General features: G+C 43.2%; 1 protein-coding gene across 5 annotated transcripts in view; it reads left to right on the forward strand.

The window, feature by feature from the left end:
* The first annotated feature begins 12,948 nt into the window (after window positions 1–12,948).
* The window catches only part of LOC105919040 (neuronal PAS domain-containing protein 3), a 1,017,839-nt gene continuing 1,008,137 nt past the window's right edge, over window positions 12,949–22,650 (forward strand). For 2 of the 5 annotated variants that reach the window (XM_036134634.1, XM_036134641.1), the window contains exon 1: window positions 12,949–13,144. In XM_036134634.1, coding sequence (XP_035990527.1) covers window positions 12,972–13,144 — 173 coding nt within the window. In that variant the 5' untranslated portion in view covers window positions 12,949–12,971. Of the gene's footprint in view, window positions 13,145–13,266; window positions 16,569–22,650 lie in introns of those variants that run through there. The other 3 variants (XM_036134635.1, XM_036134637.1, XM_036134639.1) reach the window with 2 other exon arrangements.

A 22,650-nucleotide genomic window follows, 5' to 3' on the forward strand; every position in this document is an offset into this window, starting at 1 on the left:
CTTCCTCCGCGGCTACGCTGGAGTTCCCCGCAGCGCCAGACTCCTCCACCGCGGCAGGAGCTCCAGCCTCGCCGGACACACCCACCTGCTCCCCGGCTGCCACAGGCTGCTGCTCCGCGGAGCTCGACGGAGCCGCCCCGGCTCTGTTTGGGCACGATTTTATCAAATGTCCCTCCTGTCCACAGCCGAAGCACTTCATGCCGGATGAGGTGGCGAACAAGACATAGTCAAATTCGTCCACTCTCACCCGGAAACGCAGGTTTAGCTCCTCGTCACGTTTGTTGAGGATCATGAAGAGTTGTCTCCGGTGGGAGACAACATGCTTCAGCAAAGGTGATTTACACCCCGACAGAATCTTTTTAACGGGGGAAACCACCTTTCCGTGACGAGAGAGCTCTTTAACGAGGAACTCGTCGCTAATGAACGGAGGGACATTCGATAAAATCACCCTGGTAGCGGGCTGCGTGAGCGGCGACACCTGAAGGAACGAGCCGTTCACAGAAATGCCCGACTCGACCAACAGGTTCGCCTGCTCAACCCGCTCAACAAACAATACCGCGGCTCCGTTCATTCGAGCCGCGGACTTGATGGAACCATGTCCAATCACCTCACCCACCGCCAAACAAACGTCCTCCACGCTGCACGGAGACCCGGCACCCACCTTGATGCCGTTCCTCCGTGTCAGCGCGGAGAAGACGCCGGAACCACCACCCGCCACCATGGCGTTCAAGACGCCGACCTGCCGCCGGGCAAAACCCGACGGCCACCAAACCCCACAAACCCCACCAAAAAACCCTAACAACCAAAATAAAACAACTATATACACAATATATACACTCACCCAGTGAAAAGGACAGAAAAAAGTAAGAAAAACCACTCAAACAGAGTTTTCTCACGCGCTCTCTCTTCCGCTCCTTCACTCACACTCCTCCCACACGAAGAAGAAGAAGAAGAAGAAGAAGACTTTTTTTTTACTTTTAACAAAACTTTAATTACAAAACGCCAGACAATTAAACAATTGAGTTAAAACCAAGTGTCATTTACATAAAATTCTTAAATAAGAAGCTTGTTAAATTGAAGTTCTTTTCTTTCAGACACTTCACATAAAATCTTTTTAAAACCCCACAACTGCATAAAATCCTCCATGTTCTGCGTGGCTCTGTGGAAGTGAAACTCCAGCCTAATTCTGGCTTTAACGTTGCACTTCCACAGAGCCACAGCATCAAGGTGAGGTCCTCCCTGCAGTCTGTCTCTACGGGACAAATAAATAGCCATCTTCGCCTCACTGATTAAAAAGTTTAAAAGTCTGGCCTTTGCCTTATTACTTTTATTTTGGCACACTCCTCCAATAAATAAAGAAGTAGTAAAAACAGTGCCAAAAAGACTAAAAACATTTGTTAAAAGGCTAAAAATGGTCTTTAGTCTGTTACAGTCCATAAAACATAAAAACATGAAAAACGTTCTCAGACAGACTGCAGAAAGGACACTCATTTAAAACAGCCCGATTAATAACGGATAAAAAAGAGTTTGTGGCGATGGCACCGTGTAAAATCCTCCATTGGAGATCACCAGTTCTCTTTTTAATTGGAGGCTTATATAAAGTCCTCCACTGGGGTGCTCTACCAGCAAGTCTATCAGTCCATACACAGACTGCGCGGTTCTCGAAATGTCTTCGATTTATCGCTTTGGAGCAAACTCTATAAACAGTTTTCTGGTCCATAGTGGATAAAACCATCTTCTGTGGGTCCAGGCTGGAGAGCAGAGGTCCACTTCTCTCCGGGAACCCAGGATCCAGGATCAGGCCAGGAAAGGAGTCCATCGGGTCTGGCTGGCTCTATCCCTCACAGTAGTCACGGAGGAGGCTCCTCTCCTTGGCCGACATCTTTCCCCTCAGGAGGTCCAGGAAGCGCCGCACCAGCCTGGCAGACCGTACCCCCATCACGGAACCCATGGCCTCGACGTTGGAGAGGGACGGTCCTGCAGTCTCCACCAGCTGTCTCACGGTTGTTATCTTTGACCGGCGCAGCGACTCCGACAGCCCTGGTCCAGCGCCGTCACACACGTCCAGCCTGGACCCACAGATTAAAGGCTCCTGTAAAAGCCAGTGCAGAGAGTTAGTCGTTTGGGATGGCTTTAATTTAAACAGGGCACATGATTTAAAAACACCCTGATAAAACCTCGGCAATCCCCTTAACTTTAAGAGATTTAAATCAGTTAAAAACAGAGCCGCATCCAGCCCCAGTTTATTTACACCTCTAAAAATGCAGCTGGCCACGTCCCTCCACACTAAGTCTGAGGGCCTTGCCAGGTATTTCTGAACAAAACGTAATCTAAAAGCCGCTGTTCTCCAGGCTAGGTGGACAAGGCCCTGGCCCCCCTCTTCTCTGGGTAAAAACAACACAGACTGTGGCACCCAATGAAAACCGTTCCAAAAAAAGTTGACAATTTTTGCTTGTATGTTGGCCAACAAACCAGACGGTGGGTCTAAACAGGAAAGTTTGTGCCACAGCTGAGATGCTACGAGGTTATTTAAAACCAAAACCCTTCCCCTGTACGACATGTGGGAGTGTAGCCATCTCCACTTTTCTAGTTTACATTCTATTTTCTGTTCCAAGTTTTCCCAGTTCTTTTTCTCAGTGTTTTCATTGCCTAAAAACAGACCGAGATATTTAAAACCATCTTTTTTCCATAAAAGTCCCTGAGGGAGAACCGGGAGCCCATCACGCCATTCGCCCACTGCCAGGGCTTCACTTTTTCCCCAGTTCACCCTCGCAGAAGATAAAACAGAGAACTTAGTTGTTATCTTGTTCAGTATGTCGACATCTTGCTGGTTTTTAATAAAAACAACGACGTCATCAGTATAGGCAGATAAAACCACTCTACTATTAAAACCAGGTAAAACCAAACCATGAACAGTAGAACGTATCTTTTGAAGCAGGGGTTCCAGGGAGAGCGCGTAGAGCATCCCGGACATGGCGCAGCCTTGGCGAACACCTCTACGCACCCTAAAAGGAGCACACAGACCACCGTTAATCTTTAGCATACTCTCAATGCCACTGTACATCACCTGGATCTTGGCGATCAGACCAGCGGCGAACCCAAACCTCTCCATAGTTTTCCACAGGAAGCCGTGTTCGACGCGATCAAACGCCTTTTCTTGATCTAATGCGATCAAGCCCGTTCTTAAACCCAATGAACCGAAGACCTCCAAAACATCCCGAATTAGGTAGACGTTATCTACCATGGACCTGCCGGGGACGCAGTAGGTCTGGTCCCGGTGGATGACCTGCTCCATAGCTTCTCTCAGCCGCATTGCCAAGGCTTTGGAGAGGATCTTGTAGTCGGTGCAGAGGAGAGACACAGGGCGCCAGTTCTTAATGTCTTGCAGGTTCCCTTTCTTGGGCAGGAGGGTGATGACTGCCCTGCGGCACGAAAGCGGGAGTGAACCAGCGGCCAAACTCTCATTATAGACCTCCAGTAGGTCTTCCGCCAGGATGTCCCAGTAGGCTTTGAAAAACTCTACTGTAAGACCATCGATGCCTGGGGCCTTCTGGCCCTGCATATTCAGGAGGGCTGTATGGAGCTCTTGTACCCCCAGGGGGCGCTCCAGTTGTACATTGGTCTCCTCAGAGACCTGGGGCAGCCCACCACAGAACTCCCCAAACAGCTCCTCATTCTCCTTATACTCACTCTCAAACAGAGAGGAGTAAAACTCAACAGCCCTCCTCCTGATCTGGCCCGGTTCACTTACCTGCTGCCCTGTGTCAGATAGTAGAGAATGGATCACCTTCCTCTGCCCGCGTTTCCTCTCCAAGCTGAAGAAGAAGCTAGAGGGAGCATCCATCTCTGTGATGTTCTGAACCCGAGACCTGACCAACACGCCTTGGACTTTAGACTCCAGCAGGTTGGCTAAAACTAGCCTTTTGGATTTGAGAGCTTCAATATGCTCTCGATTTCCTGTGGACTCACTTAAATGTTCTAGTTCCACTATATTCATCTCCAGATCTCTGATAGATCTGGTGACGTCACGAGTGACATTAAGAGTATGCTGTTGACAAAGTTGTTTTATTTGAACTTTTCCATGGTCCCACCACTGCCTTAGACAAGTAAAATCACCCTTTCTTTGTCTAAAAACAGTCCAAAAATAACTTAAAGCTTCTCTAAAACTACGATCATGAGTTAAAGCCAGATTAAAATGCCAGTAGGCGCTTTTAGGTAAAATGTTTGTTATAAAAACATTCCCTAAAAGCAAAGAGTGGTCTGTAAAAGCTACTGGTAAAATCTGACATGCTTTAAACACATTAAAATGATATTTAAAACAATAAAAACGGTCAATACGTGCTAACGAGAGGCGGTTTTCTTTACTGTGGGACCAAGTGTACTGTCTGGAGCCTGTGTGCATCCTCCTCCACACGTCCACCAGGCCGTGAGACGAGACAAGCTTCTGCATGGCTTGCTGGGAAGCTTGGTGAGGCTCTTTATGATTCCGGTCTAACAATTCGTTTTCTGTACAATTAAAATCCCCACCTAAAAAAACATAATCATCAAACCCGCAATCTCCCAACCTCTCCCCAATTTTCTCTAAAAAACGCTTCCTCTCTGCACCGACGTTAGGAGCATAAATATTGATAAAAACTACGTTAAAATGATCAAACTGAGCTTTTACTAAAAGACACCTTCCCTGGACGATACTTTCTACATTAAAAGAGTTTGGGGTGAAAGCTGAGGAAAAGAGGAGGCCCACCCCAGAACTCTGGGAGGTGCCGTGGCTAAAAAAAGCTTCTCCCTTCCATTCCTTGCGCCAGTCTGCTTCATTGTTAAGATCACTGTGCGTCTCTTGTAAAAATAAAACACTAATTCTTTTCTGTTTTGCTATTTCATAAATCATGGTGCGTTTAACAGCCTCCCTAGCTCCATTAACATTTAAAGAAGCTATTTTAAAATTATCCATGTTGGGTAAAAGGCTAAAAACAACACCACAATAAAATACGCACAATAAAAATAATAAGTTAGTGCTCATCATTCTATTCAAAATTGTTTTCTCACTTTTCCCATAATTTTCTTCAGTCTAAAAACCTCCTGATCAGAAAACCCAGACTCTTCTTTTCTTCTAATATAATATCTCGCAGAGAAATAAAATATTTTTAAATTGGGAAAATATTTTTCTACTTTTATCCCTCTTAATCCTTTTGTTTCTTGGAGAAAATGATTAAAAGATTCAACAGGATAACGTGCCTCTGCACTGCTACCCTGTGACAGAGACACCTCACTGCTGTCAGACAGCTCACCCTCACTGTCGCTGCTGTCTGACACATCTTTTCTCTCTGTGGCCAGCTTGCTGACCTGTTTACTGCTCTGAACAGCAGTCATCACATTTTTTCTCTTACTGCGCCTTTTTAAATTCATAGGCGCCTCCTGCTCCATCACCTGCTCTCCCTCGCCTTTCTCCTCCACAGGAGCTACCACAGGCTCCCCCACAGACTCCTCCACAGGAGCCACCACATGCTCCTCCACACTCACCTCCCCTCCACCTACCACCACCTCACCTTTCCCTCCCTGCTCTCCACACACACCAGTCACACCCTCCTGCTCTTCACACACGCCATCCTGCTCCATCTCACCCTGATTCTCCACTTCCTCACCAGTCACACAAGTTTCCCCACCACCACACACCACCGTGCTGCCCTCACTCACCACACAATCACTCCTTTGTGGATCAGATGTTTCATCCACGTTTTTCTCCTCCACTAAACTCTCCTGCCGGTCTCCAGCGACCGGAGCCAACGCCACGGCTTCCTCCGCGGTTACGCTGGAGTTCCCCGCAGCGCCAGACTCCTCCACCGCGGCAGGAGCTCCAGCCTCGCCGGACACACCCACCTGCTCCCCGGCTGCCGCAGGCTGCTGCTCCGCGGAGCTCGACGGAGCCGCCCCGGCTCTGTTTGGGCACGATTTTATCAAATGTCCCTCCTGTCCACAGCCGAAGCACTTCATGCCGGATGAGGTGGCGAACAAGACGTAGTCAAATTCGTCCACTCTCACCCGGAAACGCAGGTTTAGCTCCTCGTCACGGTTGTTGAGGATCATGAAGAGTTGTCTCCGGTGGGAGACAACATGCTTCAGCAAAGGTGATTTACACCCCGACAGAATCTTTTTAACGGGGGAAACCACCTTTCCGTGATGAGAGAGCTCTTTAACGAAAAACTCGTCACTAATGAACGGAGGGACATTCGATAAAATCACCCTGGTAGCGGGCTGCGTGAGCGGCGACACCTGAAGGAACGAGCCGTTCACAGAAATGCCCGACTCGACCAACAGGTTCGCCTGCTCAACCCGCTCAACAAACAATACAGCGGCTCCGTTCATTCGAGCCGCGGACTTGATGGATCCATGTCCAATAACCTCACCCACTGCCAAACAAACGTCCTCCACGCTGCACGGAGACCCGGCACCCACCTTGATGCCGTTCCTCCGTGTCAGCGCGGAGAAGACGCCAGAACCACCACCCGCCACCATGGCGTTCAAGACGCCGACCTGCCGCCGGGCAAAACCCGACGGCCACCAAACCCTACAAACCCCACCAAAAAACCCTAACAACCAAAATAAAACAACTATATACACAATATATACACTCACCCAGTGAAAAAGGACAGAAAAAAGTAAGAAAAACCACTCAAAACAGAGTTTTTCACTCGCTCTCTCTTCCGCTCCTTCACTCACACTCCTCCCACACGAAGAAGAAGAAGAAGAAGAAGAAGAAGAAGAAGAAGAAGAAGAAGAAGAAGAAGAAGCGGACCGTCTCGTCAGCTAATAGTGCCGATATGAATGAGCGGTTCACTTAACTGCAGAATTCGGTAAACTCCAGGTTGCTGTCCATAGAGGACAAGTTGGCGGCTCTGCAGTCGAACAACTGTGCGGGAGAGACTAACTCCAAGAAGAGAAGACGGGTGCAGAATCCCAAGCTTAGGTAAGAATATGTTCGGTGACTGCTAGCTAAGCTAAAAGTAGCCTAGCCTACAACCAAATCTAAGATTAGCCTAGTAGCCTTGCAAAAGAACAAGCTTTATTAAAGTGTATTTTCATTTACAGGAAGCAGTATGCCGTCTTCACAACTCGGAGACAAATTGCAGGCGCTATGAACCGGAGCGAGGCGGTGACCTCCTATTTGCTCGGAGCAATGTCTGCAATTCCAGATTTACACGATGTTGATAAAGACGACATTATCTGTAAGTGACTTGTTTTTACTGCTTCTCCTTCCTTGTTTAATGTTATTGTGACTTGCGTTTGATTTTTATTCATACCACTCTCATTTAATTGTTTTCCAGCCTGGCGAAGAAGATGGCGTTGTTGGCGTGGTCTCTGGATGGATTGGACGGCCGCCGCCATTTCCTAGGCCGGTGTTGTGCGCAATTCTGTTTCCCCCGTGTCGGGAGCGCACTTTGCAGCCGTTTTCCCGGCGCTTCTAGTTGATTTCTCGGTAAAACAAATCCTATAATCATGTCTAGGTTGTAACATTCAGTTTAATCGGCAGCTGTTTACAAAATTGTAAAATAAAAATAAATAAACGATCTTTCAGACATCTTCCGAAAACTTTGGGAAATAAAGAGCAAATGTTTCTAAATTCTCAAAAATTATGTGTGATAGCATGTAGTATACTAGAAATTTCCTTAATCCAGTAAACTGTCATATTTTATATTACAAAGGGATGTACTGGAAAGTCTACACTCTTGTGTTTTCAGGAAGTCTTAGGCTGTTTCTCAATTCACGAGAACGCGCTCGCATTCTCGTGAATTGAGAAACAGCCATAATGTTTGTGTCCTGCTATCAGCCATCCCATCCTCCTCTTTCAGCAATGTAAAATCATAAATACACAGTAGGTGCTGGAATAGTGTTTTATGGCTTACTTTTATTTGTCAGGTTAAAGTGACAAAAGTTGGAAAAAGACCGTTTATCTTGCCATTTATAATAACACAATACAGCGTAAGAAGACCTAGTTTATTTATTTATATTCTACAATTTTGTAAACAACTGCCGGTTAAACTGACTGTTACAACCTTGACATGATTATATGAGTTGTTTTACCGAGAAATCAATTAGAAGCGCCGGGAAAACGGCTGCAAAGCGCATTCCCGACACAGGGGAAACAGATTTTCACGGGGGAACAGAATTGCGCATAACACCGGATCTCTCTGAACTCTGTGTGAAGCTGCAGTCCCGGTTAGAGGCGACGCCGAAGTACAGAGCCACGCACAGTAGGTGTCTGCACATCGGACCTGCCTCAGAAAGAACGCCGCCAGCAGTTACCTACAACCCCGAGGAGGCAAACGGACAGTTCACGGGGTTGTAATTTTTGGATCCTCGCGTTGTATATAGGTGTTTGTTTTAATAAAGCTCTTTCTTTGCATAAACATCTTCCTGGCAAATGTTCATTTCCTGTATAAATTCATTCATGTCCTTGATGGTAGCCTAATTATAGTGTAGTAGCCTATATAGGATAACATGAATATACAGCATAATATGAATGAATAAATATATATATATAATAAATAAATATATATAAATATAAATATATATGTAAATAAGTTATTGGGGATCTGCCAACCAATCAGGAGTGATTTTACTTGTTTGAAAGAAGTGGTTCCATCCAATACTCAGTAAGAACGTTCAAGCCTGGCCTGGCCACGTGTGGTTTTGCTGCCAATCAGGAGCGATTTTACTTATTTAAAAATAGTGGTTTCAGCCAATACTGAGTAGGTTATTCAAGCCAGACCTGGCCAGCCGCGCGGGTTCGCTGCATTCATATGCTAATTAGGGCCATTAGTACAGCTGATCGCTCTCCACATACGTCACAGTCCGGTTCCGACAATTTGTGGCACTGAAAACGGCGACAAGCGCGGGTTGCAAATTGTCGTTAACTGCCGAAAATGAGGGAGATCTGCGGTAGTTTACGGGGACGAAAATCTCACTTTTCATGCAGTGTTATTTCAAGTGATGTATATCTAATTATCTTATTTTAGGGGTCAAAATACTCATTCCATTGGCAGATAATCTTACTTACCTGCTCAAATCTAGGACAAAAACACAAATTTTAAGAATATTTTACCTATTTTTAGATAGGCCAATCACAGCCAATCACTTGTCTGTGATTGGCTGGTGAGGAGGACAGTTTTTGAAGTCGCGAGCGCAGAGACAGAGTTGAGCGAGCGGAGAAACAGTCGAGCGAGCGCACAGCTGGTGTTGAACGTGGAATGCGCAGGTTGAGCGCACGAGCAGAGATGGAACTGAGCGTGAGGACAGTGGGTTGAGAAGAGTTTTTCAGACTTGAGCGCGCACCAGACCGGTTTTGAGCGCACGCGTGTTGTCTCACTGCGCTCTCACTGCGATTGGTTCCTGCTCGCTCAATCAGAAGCCACAAATATCGCTCCATAAGTGATGAGCTCTGTTGTGAGCATGAGGAGGCAGACACTCGGCTCTTGCTTCATGCTCGACATGCATCAGCTGTATGAGACTATAGTGAATAAAAGTCCTGATACTGATGTAGCTGTTATGTCAGTAGGGTTACAGTCTCAGATTGGTGAACAATTGTACTTTGCCACTGGTGTTAAGAACAGGACTCGGATCTGAAGATAGCATCATCTCTTGGACCTGCTGATTGTGATGCACTCATTGGCTTCCATGTTTTCACTGGATGTGACTCCACAAGCTCTTTTCATGGAAAAGGCAAAACAAAAGCATTCAAGACTGCTGTGGAAAGTGAAACATTCCTCACAGCATTTGCAAAGCTTGGTGAGAACTTTTACCCAAATTTTGACACTTTCAAATATCTTGAAGTGTATGTGTGTTCCATGTATGGACAGTAAATGAGTAGTGGAGTGGATGAAGCAAGGTACAGGATTTTCTGCACTAACCCAAGCGAAACAAGTATGCCACCAATCAGTGATGCATTGAAGTTACACTTCAGACGTGCCAATTACCAAGCGACTTACACAGACTTTCGTTGTCTGCTACAATTGGAGCCCCATCACCAACCAATCATGGCTGGGAGATGATAAATGCAGAACTCTGTATAAAGTGGATGACTAAACAGGCAACACCAGATTCCGTTCTTGAATTTGTGCATTGTGCTTGTAAGACTAACAAATGTCAGGCTGGGAGATGCTCCTGTCTAAAAGTTAAACTGGCATGTACTGACTTGTGCAAATGTATTGATTGTGACAATGATAAAGAAGTCGGAGTTGACAATGATGCCTCTGATGATGACTCTGAAATAGAGTAAATTCAATTTGATACCCATCAGTTTCATCAATATTGCCATATTGTCTTTTTCATAATATAAATTGGTTACCTGTGCTCTGAAATTAAAATTTGATCATTAAAATCTAATGATAGATATGTATATCTAAGTGTATGTCATTGTTGTTGGGGCTGATATTTAATTTCCAATTTTATTTAATATAAATATGTTACCTGTGCTCTGAAATTAAAATGCGATGATTAAAATCTAATGATAAATATGTACATCTAAGTGTCTGTCATTGTTGTTGGGGCTCATATTTAATCTCCTATTTTAGTTAATAATTGCTGGAATGGTAAATAAGTGCCTTATAAACAATTTTAATACTGGATTCGATGTAAAATATCAGTAGGCCTACTTTTAAATGTGAAATGAAAAGCCATGGGTGCAGCTCAGCCTAAGGCCTTAATTTCTTGAAAACATGCAGTTTTCATATCACTTTAACTCAGAAGTCATTTGAGTGAGCTATTCAAAGCCTGTAATATTTGCAGAAAGTATTTAGATACACCAGATAAAAGAAACTTGGTTTTCATTCTTCTCTTCTGAAAAAAATGGGAAGCACTTAAAATTAAGGGAAAACCCAGATTTGTCACGTTTTTCTAAAAGTTGGCTCTTTCAACACCTTGTAACTTATGAATGTGCAGGTTTCACGTGGAGAACTTTTAATTATGAGTTTAGTCCCTACTAATGATTGAAAAAGTGCAGAAATAGTTTAGTTCCAGAGTCACAGGAACGAAACTCAATTTAGAGCAACCCTACAGATTACAGCTACCGGCCTAATACTAATTCTGGCGGAGATAAGTCGTTTGGCACGACACCAGATAGTGTACAAGTGAAGGGATAGAAGAAAAAGACGCTTAGAATGAAGTATTTTGTAGTATTTTGAAAATACAAAAATATAGTATTTTATTTTGATACATTTTTTGGCTGCTGTATTTTGTAGTTTATTTTGATACATTTTTAAGGTGGGTATTTTTTATTTTATTTGGAAATACATTTTGATGTATTTGTGCCCATCCCTGCTCACAAGTAGGCTACACAAGTGCGTTCACGCACACACACACACACACACACACACACACACACACACACACACACACACACACACACACACACACACACACACACACACACACACAAACAAACATTGTTACAACGGCAAGTCCAGGTATTGAGATTTTGTATTAGCAAAAATAAATGAAAGACAATGAAAATAGTTTTCCTGCACGTTCCTGAAAAACTATACTGAGGAGACACAGCGAGAGACAGACTTTGAGAGAGGGGGAGAAACAAAGGGGAGGGACAGATGGAGAGAGACTGGCTTCTTTTTTATTGCTGAGTCCGATCACACACGCAGCGCAGTGAGCGCAGCGAGAACGGATGAGCGTCTTCATCTGATCGGATGACATTAGAGTAAAAAGACCAATCTCACATCACAGGGGCCAGAAAGCACATATCACCCATTTCCTGAACAGAGACATCAGGTGTTTGCCTCTCTGCTGAGTTGTGGTGAAATGCCATCCACTACTCCTTCCCTAAGGTGACAACAGACAATGAAACGCATGTTTCCCTGCTTTTGTCTGTATTTATGGAATTAATATTGCACTTTAGCCTTTACAGAGTGATACTGAGAACAGCTTTATGCATTACCCATCTGTTCATTTTTAAACACAGAAAAAAAAAATAGAAGGGAAAAAAGTTTCTCGTATCTTACAAATCGTTTTAATACATTTAAACTTTACATATCTTACAGTTGTGAGGAAAAGTCATTTTCAAATGTTCCTGCATCGGAAAGCGGTGTTTAGAAATGAACGTGTCAGACAGCACCCTGCTGTTTGGGTAATAATTACTATAGCCTAAATATATGAATATAATTCAAGGTGCAATTATCAGCTGTAGTGTATGTCATGCAATCGCAGCTGCGCAGTTCCTCTCCACCTCCTGTCTGTGTCCCGTTCAGTGAGTACATACAGAGAAACACGCACACACACGCAGCCGCTCATCGACATATCGACACACCATGTAAGACTGTGTAGCAACTCATTGGCGAGCTGGCGCTGCTGAGGACCGACTGTCTGCTCCGGGCTCCTCCGGGCTCCCCGCTCCCACACATCGCCACTGAGCAGCCAGCAGGCACCACAGGGAGGAGGAACATCCAGGAACGGGATGCTTTTTCCAGCGGGCGCTCCGGCGGCGGCGCCCGTCTAAAGCAAGGGTCTCCTAGCCCGGCAACAACGATTCCACAGTTATTTTAGCATTTCTTCGGTCAAATGATGACTTCTCACATTTGTTGAGTTCTAGAGGAAAGGCTGCAAGCAGCGCTCTGGATACTGGGGCTATTGTTAGTTTGGCTTTTTTTGAAGAATAAAGCGAAGAGGAGAGGAAGAAGAAAATTACATATTAGTAATAATAATATTGTTTGTATTGCTTATTTGATTATTTTATTCAATCATTTTCTGCAATCTCTTAGTTGGCTGAGTTGTGGGAGTTTACTCACTGGGACCAGGATCCGAATTCAAAGTTTCATCCGAGGTTAGCTGAGAAGAAAGAAGACTGCTACTACGGTCTCTATCTTTCACTGCTCAGTCAAATCAAGACTTCTGTCAGCGAACAGCGCCGCTTTCTTAAAAACAACCAAACGAAGAACAGTAGTTGGAGCGCACCGGAGACAAGCCGGACCATGATCAGGATCTTCCCGGATTTCAGCGTCCAGGTGACGGCTTCGGCCAACGGAGGAGGCGGAGCTGGTGGCATTGTGACTGGACCCCCTGTAGCCCGGGTGCCGGTCCCGGTACCCGGAGCCACTAACGGGACCCCACAGGGTGTCCAGGGAATTTCCGCATATCAGCAAAGGTTAGTGGAACTCAGCAGGACTGTGGACCTGTAGCATCATAGTTGTGGGGTAAAAAAAAAGTCTATTTCAAAATTGATTAAATTGCAACAAAATAAAAATAAGAAATCCAAAAAAAGGACACTAAAACTTGAAAAAAGGCATTCAGTGAATTTTGTTGTTTTATTTTATTCAGTTCTGTAGCTATACAAATATGTATTTTCCGAACTGTATAGCCTTAATGTTTGCTCAGAAACAGTTGGGCATCTCTAAATCAATGGATGTTTAAAAAGGGTTTTCATGGCATGACTATATTTTGGCATTTTAATTTTGCATCTCCAGCTGAACGTTTATATTTTCCTCTACAAAACGGAAAAAACAAAAGAGGGTATTTGCACCTGTATGTATTGTAAAAAAAAAAATTGTTTAGAGATGTGTTTAACAAATAAGGGATTTGAGATCTGCATGTGGCAAACCAGAGAGAGGCAGCGTATATTTCTTTCCTTTTTATTTAGTGCAGGTTCACCAGATTGGCTTATTATACACATGGAATCCTATATATCAGTGGGAAAAGATGGGGAATGATGCCTGGCTGTTTTCCTAATACACAGGAAATGATTTATCAGAAAAGGAGAGATGAGTGATTTCAGAAGAAAAATATGGCGGGCTAATAATTCAGACCAATGCTGCCCTTTTATTCTCTCATTTCCTCTTCACTTTCAATCACAATTAAAGCCTCTTTATGCCTAATCATTTTGACACAGAACAGAACAAAAATTTTTTTCAACGTACACTTTTAGCTTATTATCCCCAAAAGCTGTCCTTGTCGTTATGGGTATAGTCTAAGATCTATGAAAGCAATAAGCTATGAATCCCAGTGGGTACTTCTCTATGTGCAATGAGACCGTCACACTTCTCTAAACAACAGGAAAATAAAAAGTTATATTTTGATTTCAAGTATTTAAGCACATATGGTGTATTTCAGTGTCATATTCTGCATGGCTTGGTGGACTGTGTTTGTGCCTGTATGTTAGTGGCATTTAACTTTATTGTGATCTGGGTTGCGAAGATCTTTCAAAATCCACACGGAGGCTTTAAAGACCCTTGATCACATGCATAATTGACTGAAGTATCATATCCAAGTTTTTACTCTACTGTAAAATGTTTTTTTTTTTTTGTGGTTTACATGACTCTTTCCACCAGTAGTAGACACATATTTTGCCTTTGCTGCTCACGTCTTTATTGCCCCATTGTTTAGCTGGTCTTTTTGCCTTGCTCCATCCATACTGTTCCCCTAATAAACAGCTGGGAGCTAATATGTTTACACATTATGCTCCATTATCCACGTCGCCTTTGTTCTACTGTTCCCAGTAAGCAGAGTTGAGATGCAGAGACAACAGGCTTTCACTAAACTGGGTAAAAGCAGTGACTCTCTATCCGTTGTGGATTACCTTCATGAATTAAAAGCGGAAGCATGCATGTTTTGAGTTGAAAAATGAAAGAAAAAAAAACTCTTACAAATGTAGGTTTTATACTGTATCTATTCAATCTAATGTGATCTCGTAAAGGAGTTCATCCACAATTTTAATGCAGTCAGGATAGATCATGGTTCAGTGAAAGATCTAACTGGTGTCAAAGCTGTGCCCTGTTTTAAGCTTTTGTACTCAGAAAAGACGCTGTTTGCTTGAATTCTTCTCACTATCTGAATATGTAGAGGTGAAAAAAACTGAACACTGTGATGAATACCTGGGGACTACCTATAGCTTAGTTTTGGATAAAAAAAAAATAAAATTCATTTGCAGAGTTCAGAGAAATAATCTAATCATTTTTGTTTTGGAGTTTTGCAGCAGCTGGTTAAATAATGAGCCAAGTAAGGTGAAAGAATATCTTGACGACTGTTCATAGAGTTTCACGATACATGTTTATCGAGCGGGGCCTTTGGCTTGTAACGGTGCCCAACCGGAGATAATATTTCTTCCTCTACATCTGTTTTCTGACACTGCAGGACTTGTAACTCTGTATTTGTGTGGAGAATACCTAGCATGCCTTTGACCTTGACAGGTCATTGGTGCAGGGAGAGGGAGGGCTCTGGGTTTACAGGGCTGCAGCCTTGGGGTTAATCACACAGCACACCGAATAGGTTCTGATGAATTATACATCAAAAAGGGGCAATTTAAATGAATGTTTAGGAAAAAGGATAGGAGGAGGTGGGAGTCTCTGTTGGAAGGTAATGACCTATTGCTGATTTGCAAACATCTGTGCCAAATATAGGCCAGTGGTGTAAAACAGAAAGGGAGTACTTTGAGTTCTGTGTTATCCACAGTCAGACTTGTCAGATGTGTCTTCTAAAAATCTTGAGATTGAACCTGATCTTATCTACAGTTACTTTAACAAGGCAGCAGGATGAAGTTTGGATTTGCCATCTTAAAGGGAGACTTTTTTGTGGTGAGTTTATATCATCACAAAGGGAAGCAGTTGGAAAGGAACTAATGGTGTGTGTAAAAGTTCACAGATTTGAACTACCAAGTAATTGAAATTATTTCCCATCATACCTTCTCTATGTTTTATGTTACTTAAAATATTTTAAATTAGGTTGATAAGCCTACACTATCATCTCAAAAGGAATGCAATTAGAGATGGAAATAAGATTCCAAAATACTAAATATATTTAAAAAAACAAACAAAACAAAACAGAGACATAAGCTGAGTCCAGATATTGTTGTGTGGCGTTGTTGCGCTTAGACTGGAAAAAATATTAGTGATGCGTGGTGTCACTTTTTCCTATCAGCTGCCAGAGGAGGGAAAAGGGCTCCAAAAAAAAAAAAAAAAAAAATCAGCACTATGACTAGAGAGATGGTCTGCCGCGGGGATTCTATGGAAACAGACGCTGCGGAAGCTGCGAGATTGGGGAGATTTGACGCGCCTCTTTGCCTTTAATTTTTTCTACTCTGGAGCGCATGCTGGAAATTCCTGTGAAGTACCAAAGCAACAAATGCGTGTGCAGGAGAAGACAGACAGGGAGACGGTCAGACAGAGCCAGGACAGCGGCATCTAAGAAGCGTCCAACCCGGTCTCCCTCCTGCTTGGCATGCTTGTGTGGCCGAATCGCTGCACTGTCTTCGCCCCCACATCAGCCGTTGTTTCCACGATCCTGAGCACCGGGCCGAGGAGATACACCCCCGCACAAGGAGCACGCACACGCAATTCCCCTACGTTCACACTTTCACACAGACATGGCTTTTGTCTTAACACGCTAACCATGACGCATTGCTGTCAGGGCGCCATACAGCGCCGCGGCTCCGTGTCCACCATAGAGAGCTAAGGAGGGGAAGGAAAGGAGGAGGGAAAGTAAGAGATTCAATTAATTGTTACAGGAAGATGGCGCCCACAAAGCCCAGCATCCAGCAGGACCCGACACGGAAAGAACGGTAACAAGGCTTTGAATTTGTGCGTTTTTTTCTCACTGCATGCTCCAGCTGGCCAAACCTGGGCGGTTTGGCGGCTGTTCTGTGTCCGCTTTAAGGGAGTGATTGGGTGGGGGGTGGTGGGTGGTTGTGGTAAGGGGGGAGGGGGGGGGGGGGGGGTAGGCTTCTACTCTTCCCTTAGGAGAGGCATGCTGGCGCGCACATGAGAGCGAGGCGATAGGCATGCGGCTGGTTCCAGGTCGGAAGCACACTTCCATTTGTTGCCTCTGCTCTCTTCTCGTGTCTCTCTTCTGCAAGTATGTGCGCACCTGTGTGCACTGAGCTGCTGCCTGAGCATCATGTGAAACCATGTGTTAATTAATGACAAATGTGTGTTGGCGTGTACGTCAGTGGTCAATACGGTTCCTAAAGCGTTCCAATGGCTGTGTCCCGCAGTATTAGATTATTATGTGCAGGAATTCTTTCTGCGTGCGTGTGTGACTGCTTGTTTTCAGTACAGTTACAACTGGCATGCAGACCTCGAAATGACCTTAAATGTGGCTCAATGGCTTTGATTTTTGAGGTGAACCTTCAGGATTGTCTTTGCTTGTTGATCACAGCTTCTCAACCTTTGAAAACATATCCGTGGGTGTTAGTTTTCATAAAGACCAGAAATTTTTATGAAATTTGAGATACAAGGACATATTGATATTCTCTGTGTAAAATGCACAATTTTCACCTGTTGATTCACAAATGGAAAGCTAATGGAAAAGTGCTGCTAGTCTGTGACTAGATCTTACTTTTAACATGTGATGGGTGTAGCAGCAGCAACATACAAAGTCACAATATCAAGCCATGGTACAGAGATGACAATAGATTCATACAAAGGTTTACCACAGCAGCTAAAACCCTGAATGATCATAAAACCAAGAAAGTATGCTGAAACGTCCATCCAAAATTGTTGCCCAGGTTTGTCCAGATGTTGATCTTGCCACCACCCTAATCTTTAGCTCTTTCCACAGATTATCAGATTCAAGTTAAACCAAAATCTGTTTATTATGTAAAACTTAGGACTTAAGTTTAGTTAATATTTACATCATCTTAAATATATGAACAGATATGCTTGGTTGTTCAGTAAGTTTTCACAATAATAGGCTGTTTTTGCTGCACAACTGAAAGACAGGGGTGTCACACACTTAATTGCTGAGGGACCACAGACTGCAGGATCTTTCAGATCCACCAAAGCCAAATGAGCATATCAAACTCTCATGAAAACTCTTGCAGTGCCAACAGTTTGGAGAAACAAATCCATGCTTGGTAGTAATTAAATATATTCTCATAAAACAGTCACAATTTTCAGTCCTGTTATTCTCCCCCATAAAATGATTAAGATGCAGATTGAAATATATTAAGTTTAACCCACAAATAATTGTATTTGGATAGTGTTGACTATATTTCACTCATGTAGAGAGTCTGGGACATGTAATGGAATTGATTCTGTATTTTTTTTGTAGGTTTTGGAATGGCTGTTATTTCATCTCAAACAGACGTCAATATAATGTTTGGGATGAATGGCTCAAATAAAAAAGAAGAATGTATGAGAAATAGATTTATCCTATGTAGAATATATTCAATTTATAAATGTCATGTCACTAAATTATGTCTCACTACCATCATGTTTCATATGTAAATAGTTCAATTTATTTTGAAAAGGCTCTTCATTGTTTACTGTGTTTGAATAGTTGCATATCTCTTAGTTGATAGTTTTGTAATGCCCAGTACATTTATGTTTATAATGTTGTAGCGTTACCTCTCTTTTCTTTTGGTTTTGTCTATCGGCAACACTGATTTCCAGTTGGGTCTCTTTTCCATTCACAATATCAACCTAAAAATGTAAACATGGTTGTTTGACTGTGACTGAGGCTGAGTCAGTCTTGAAACAGTCACCTAGGTGACTCACCACAAATGTCATCAAAATGTAAAGAGTTGCAGCTTCTGTCTTTAAATGTTGCATTTTCCTTTATAAATACGGGGCATTGAATGGAACGCAGCCCTGCTTTGGCTCCAGCCTACACTTAGTAGAACGGGTGTCACTGAAATTGAAATTAAATAAATGAAAGATTGTCTACCTTTCCTGAACGAAGATTATGCATACTTTTCGCCAGACATTTCACCAAAATGTGTATAATTGCAGATTCCTTTCTTAAATGTTGTTAAGTTAAAGAGTTTGTGTGTAGTGATAGCTGTTGGCATGAAAGATCCCTTGTTGCAGTCTGTTTTGCAGCAAATTTGAAGAAGCCTCTGACTGAAGACACTCTGTTTTCCCAACAGTCTCATGAAGAGGATGGTCAGGGTTGTCCATAATTTTCTTGGTTTTATAAAGAATCCTTCTTTGCATTATCATCTTCAGAGGTCCCACAGTCGTCCCCAGAACTGAACCAGCCTTCTTTATCAGGTTGTTGATAGGCCTGTCATGATAACAAATTTTGCTGGATGATAAATCTTCCTAAAAATTATTGCGATTAACCACAATACTGTCATTTGGAGACCTTTTTCAACCAATACGATAATGGAATAATAACACAAGTACATATATCCTCTCGACATAACAGCTCAGATAGATTAAACGGCTGGCTGCCATCATTTGGCTTTAATCCAAAAAAAACTCCCACACTGCAGCGGTTGTGTTCGGCTTTGACACCAATTTCATTTTCTTTTCCAACTAGCGTTTCTCTGGCTCTCCCTCACGAGGCTCTCGTGCTACCCTTTAAGCATGTGCCTACCTAAAACAAGATTTAACTCCTCTTACACTAAGGAAACAAGAAGGAAGTGGTGAGTAGACACCAATGCATCGTACTAAAACCTTTTGTCATTCAGTCTCAGACAGACGAGGGAGAAACAAAGGAGGGGGGGGGGCAGGCATGAATATGCAAATTATTGCGCTTATTTTAATTAATCATGTGATTAAAATTTATCGTGTGACTAATTGTTTTATTGATTATTGTGACAGCTCTAGTTGTTGAGCCCTTTTAGATCCCTAGCTCTGAAGCTGCTGCCCCAACAGATGATGGCAGAAGAGATGACACTCTCAACAACAGACTTATAGGAGATATATTCACTGTTGCATCTCCTGTCCAGTCTGTTGTGCAGATATTTATATTCCTCAACCACCTCCATTTCTTCTCACATGATGGAGATAGGGTTTGAGCTAACCCTGTTTCTCCTGATATATACAATAAACTTCTTTGTTTTGTTCACATTCAAGATGAACAAAAACATCCCGAATACCTGAATGCATTTCACACTTACCATAATTTTCAGAATAAGGCGCTTAAAATTCTTAAATTTTCTCAAAAATTGAGGGTGCCTTATGATCCAGTGTGCCTTATATATGATTAATGTGCTTACCGACCGATTTTATGTGGTACAATGTGCTCAAAAATCGGTTAAAATGTGTAAGTATGACTTTAGTTAGCAATGAAGCCGCTCCACTCAATGGATATTAGGAGCATTATGGTGTAGGTACCAGATCAGCTCGGGTGGTCAGATCTGCTCAGGGCCCTGCGCCTTCTGATGAGGTCACTATACATGATTGGTTTAACGTTTGCACAATTACGCAAAACATTGTGATTGGTCTGTACAACTTACTAAAGTAATTATAGCGGGGTGTAGGTTTTATTCGAGAGTGGGATCGCGGTTTGTAAACAGACAATTTTACAAAAAATTCTCCATCAGCCTTGCGCCTCCCGATGACGTCACATTATGGCAACGCCACTCAAACAAACTACACTGAGCCCTCGGTCTGCATTTGTAATGAATCAATTTTATTTAGTTAATTTAGCTGCTTTTTTTTTCTCAAAAGCTTCAGGCTTAAAGATGAACATAGAAAAATGTGAAATCTTAGGAATTCAAAATAATCAACCCACTTTAATTGATAAAAATTAATGTAATTGATATATATATATGTCAGGATGCAGCTCAAAGGCTGCATGCTGAGCCTCTCTCCCTCTCTCTCGTTACTGCGCAGCCTGATGGGTTTCACCTGGCAGGCTGCAATTAACCCGCAACTGCTTCCACCTGGTTCCACCCTTATTTAAACGTACCTCTTTCTGCTCTCATCGCCGGCCCGTAGTGTTCACTCCAGCTCAGTCTCAGTCGCTCTCCAGTTCTGCAACTCAGCTCCACGTTCTTCGGTTCTGCAGCTCAGCTCCACGCTCTCCAGTTCTGCGGCTCAGCTCCACACTCTCCAGTTCTGCAACTCTGCTCCACGCTCCCCACTCCAGCGACTCAGCTCCACGCTCTCCAGTTCTGCAACTCAGCTCCACGCTCTCCAGTTCTGCAACTCTGTTCCACGCTCTCAAGTCCTGCAACTCTGTTCCACGCTCTCAAGTCCTGCAACTCTGTTCCACGCTCTCAAGTCCAGCAACTCTGTTCCACGCTCTTAAGTCCTGCAACTCTGTTCCACTCTCTCAAGTCCTGCAACTCTGTTCTACGCTCCCAAGTTCTGCACCCAGCTCCACGCTCCCGAGTTCTGGAACAGTTCCTCGCTCTCCGGTCCCGCAGCTGCTTCACGGTCTCAAGTCCTCCGCTCCAGAGTCTCCTCCCGGTCAATCTCCCCGCGCTCCTCCTGTTAGCCAGCTTCCGCACCCTTCATCTCCGTCCATAAGACTCTGGTTCTTCTCGTCATTAACCCATCACTCTGTACAATAAAACTCACTTCAAGAACAAGCTCTGTGTGTGCGTGCTGTGTCCGGGTTCATCCAAAGACAAATCATGACAATATATATATATATATATATATATATATATATATATATATATATATATATATATATATATATATAGGCTGCACAGTGGGTAGCGCTGTTGCCTTGCAGCAAGAAGGTCCTGGGTTCGAGTACACCCCTGGGTCTTTCTGCATGGAGTTTGCATGTTCTCCCTGTGCATGCGTGGGTTCTCTCCGGGTACTCCGGCTTCCTCCCACAGTCCAAAAACATGACTGTTACTGTTAGGTTAATTGGCTTCTCCAAATTGTCCTTAGTTGTGAGTGTGTGTGAGAATGGTTGTTTGTCTCTCTGTGTTGCCCTGCGACAGACTGGCGACCTGTCCAGGGTGTACCCTGCCTCTCGCCCAGTGAACGCTGGAAATAGGCACCAGCAACCCCCGCAACCCCATGAGGGAATAAGCGGTTTGGAAAATGGATGGATGGATATATATATATATATATATATATTAGGGCTGGGCAACGATTAAAATATTTAATCGCGATTAATCGCCCTGATTAATCGCGATTAATCGCATTGTATTTACAAACTCCAAGAATGAATTCAAAAGTAGTGTAAAGAGCACTTTTATTTTAATGTTCTGCTGCTATATGAACAAAAGTGTTGTAACATTTGTAGCACTTATTTTATACTGGATATTTTCAACCCATCTATTGAATTTAGTGCACTAGTTGATCTTTTCTTCATAAGAGAACAGCAAGCACTGCAGCCAAAATATGGCCTTTTTTGACCTGCTGTATATTAGCCAGTCCCTAAGCTTGATGTATCATGAAACTGTTGACCTTTTGGGTTTTGTGGTTTTTATTTTATTATTACAATTAAATAATAATAATAATAATAATAATAATAATAATGTTATGTTCAGTGTTTTTTCGCTAATCCACCTCTTATATATTTCAATCCTTATGTAATTTTGTCTGTGTTGTGTGCACCTGCCTGTTGCTTTAATCCTATAAATTTCCCCGTCGTGGGATAAAAAAAGGATTAGCTAATGTTATCTTATCTTAAATAACACTTTTTAATATATGTACTGGGTTCTTTCAAGGTCTTAATTACATGTTATGTGTGGGCTCCAGTAACATCCATCCATCCATCCATCCATCCACTGATCTACCTGGATGTTCCCTGGAGGACTGAAACGCCTCAGTCAGAGACGTCTGTGGGTCTGTCGGGGCAATGAGAGAAGTTTCGTCTCCTCTCTCCGTTTCTGGGGCTCGACGTTTTCATGTTTTTTCACGTGCTTAGATAAATTTGTTGTGTTTCCACTGAAATTAACCGGCTTTTTACAAAACATACACCTTGATTTCATTTATGGTATTAAAATAAAGCCAAACGGTGCTA

This window comes from Fundulus heteroclitus, unplaced genomic scaffold, assembly GCF_011125445.2.
Source record: "Fundulus heteroclitus isolate FHET01 unplaced genomic scaffold, MU-UCD_Fhet_4.1 scaffold_87, whole genome shotgun sequence".
Classification (NCBI taxonomy): domain Eukaryota; kingdom Metazoa; phylum Chordata; class Actinopteri; order Cyprinodontiformes; family Fundulidae; genus Fundulus; species Fundulus heteroclitus.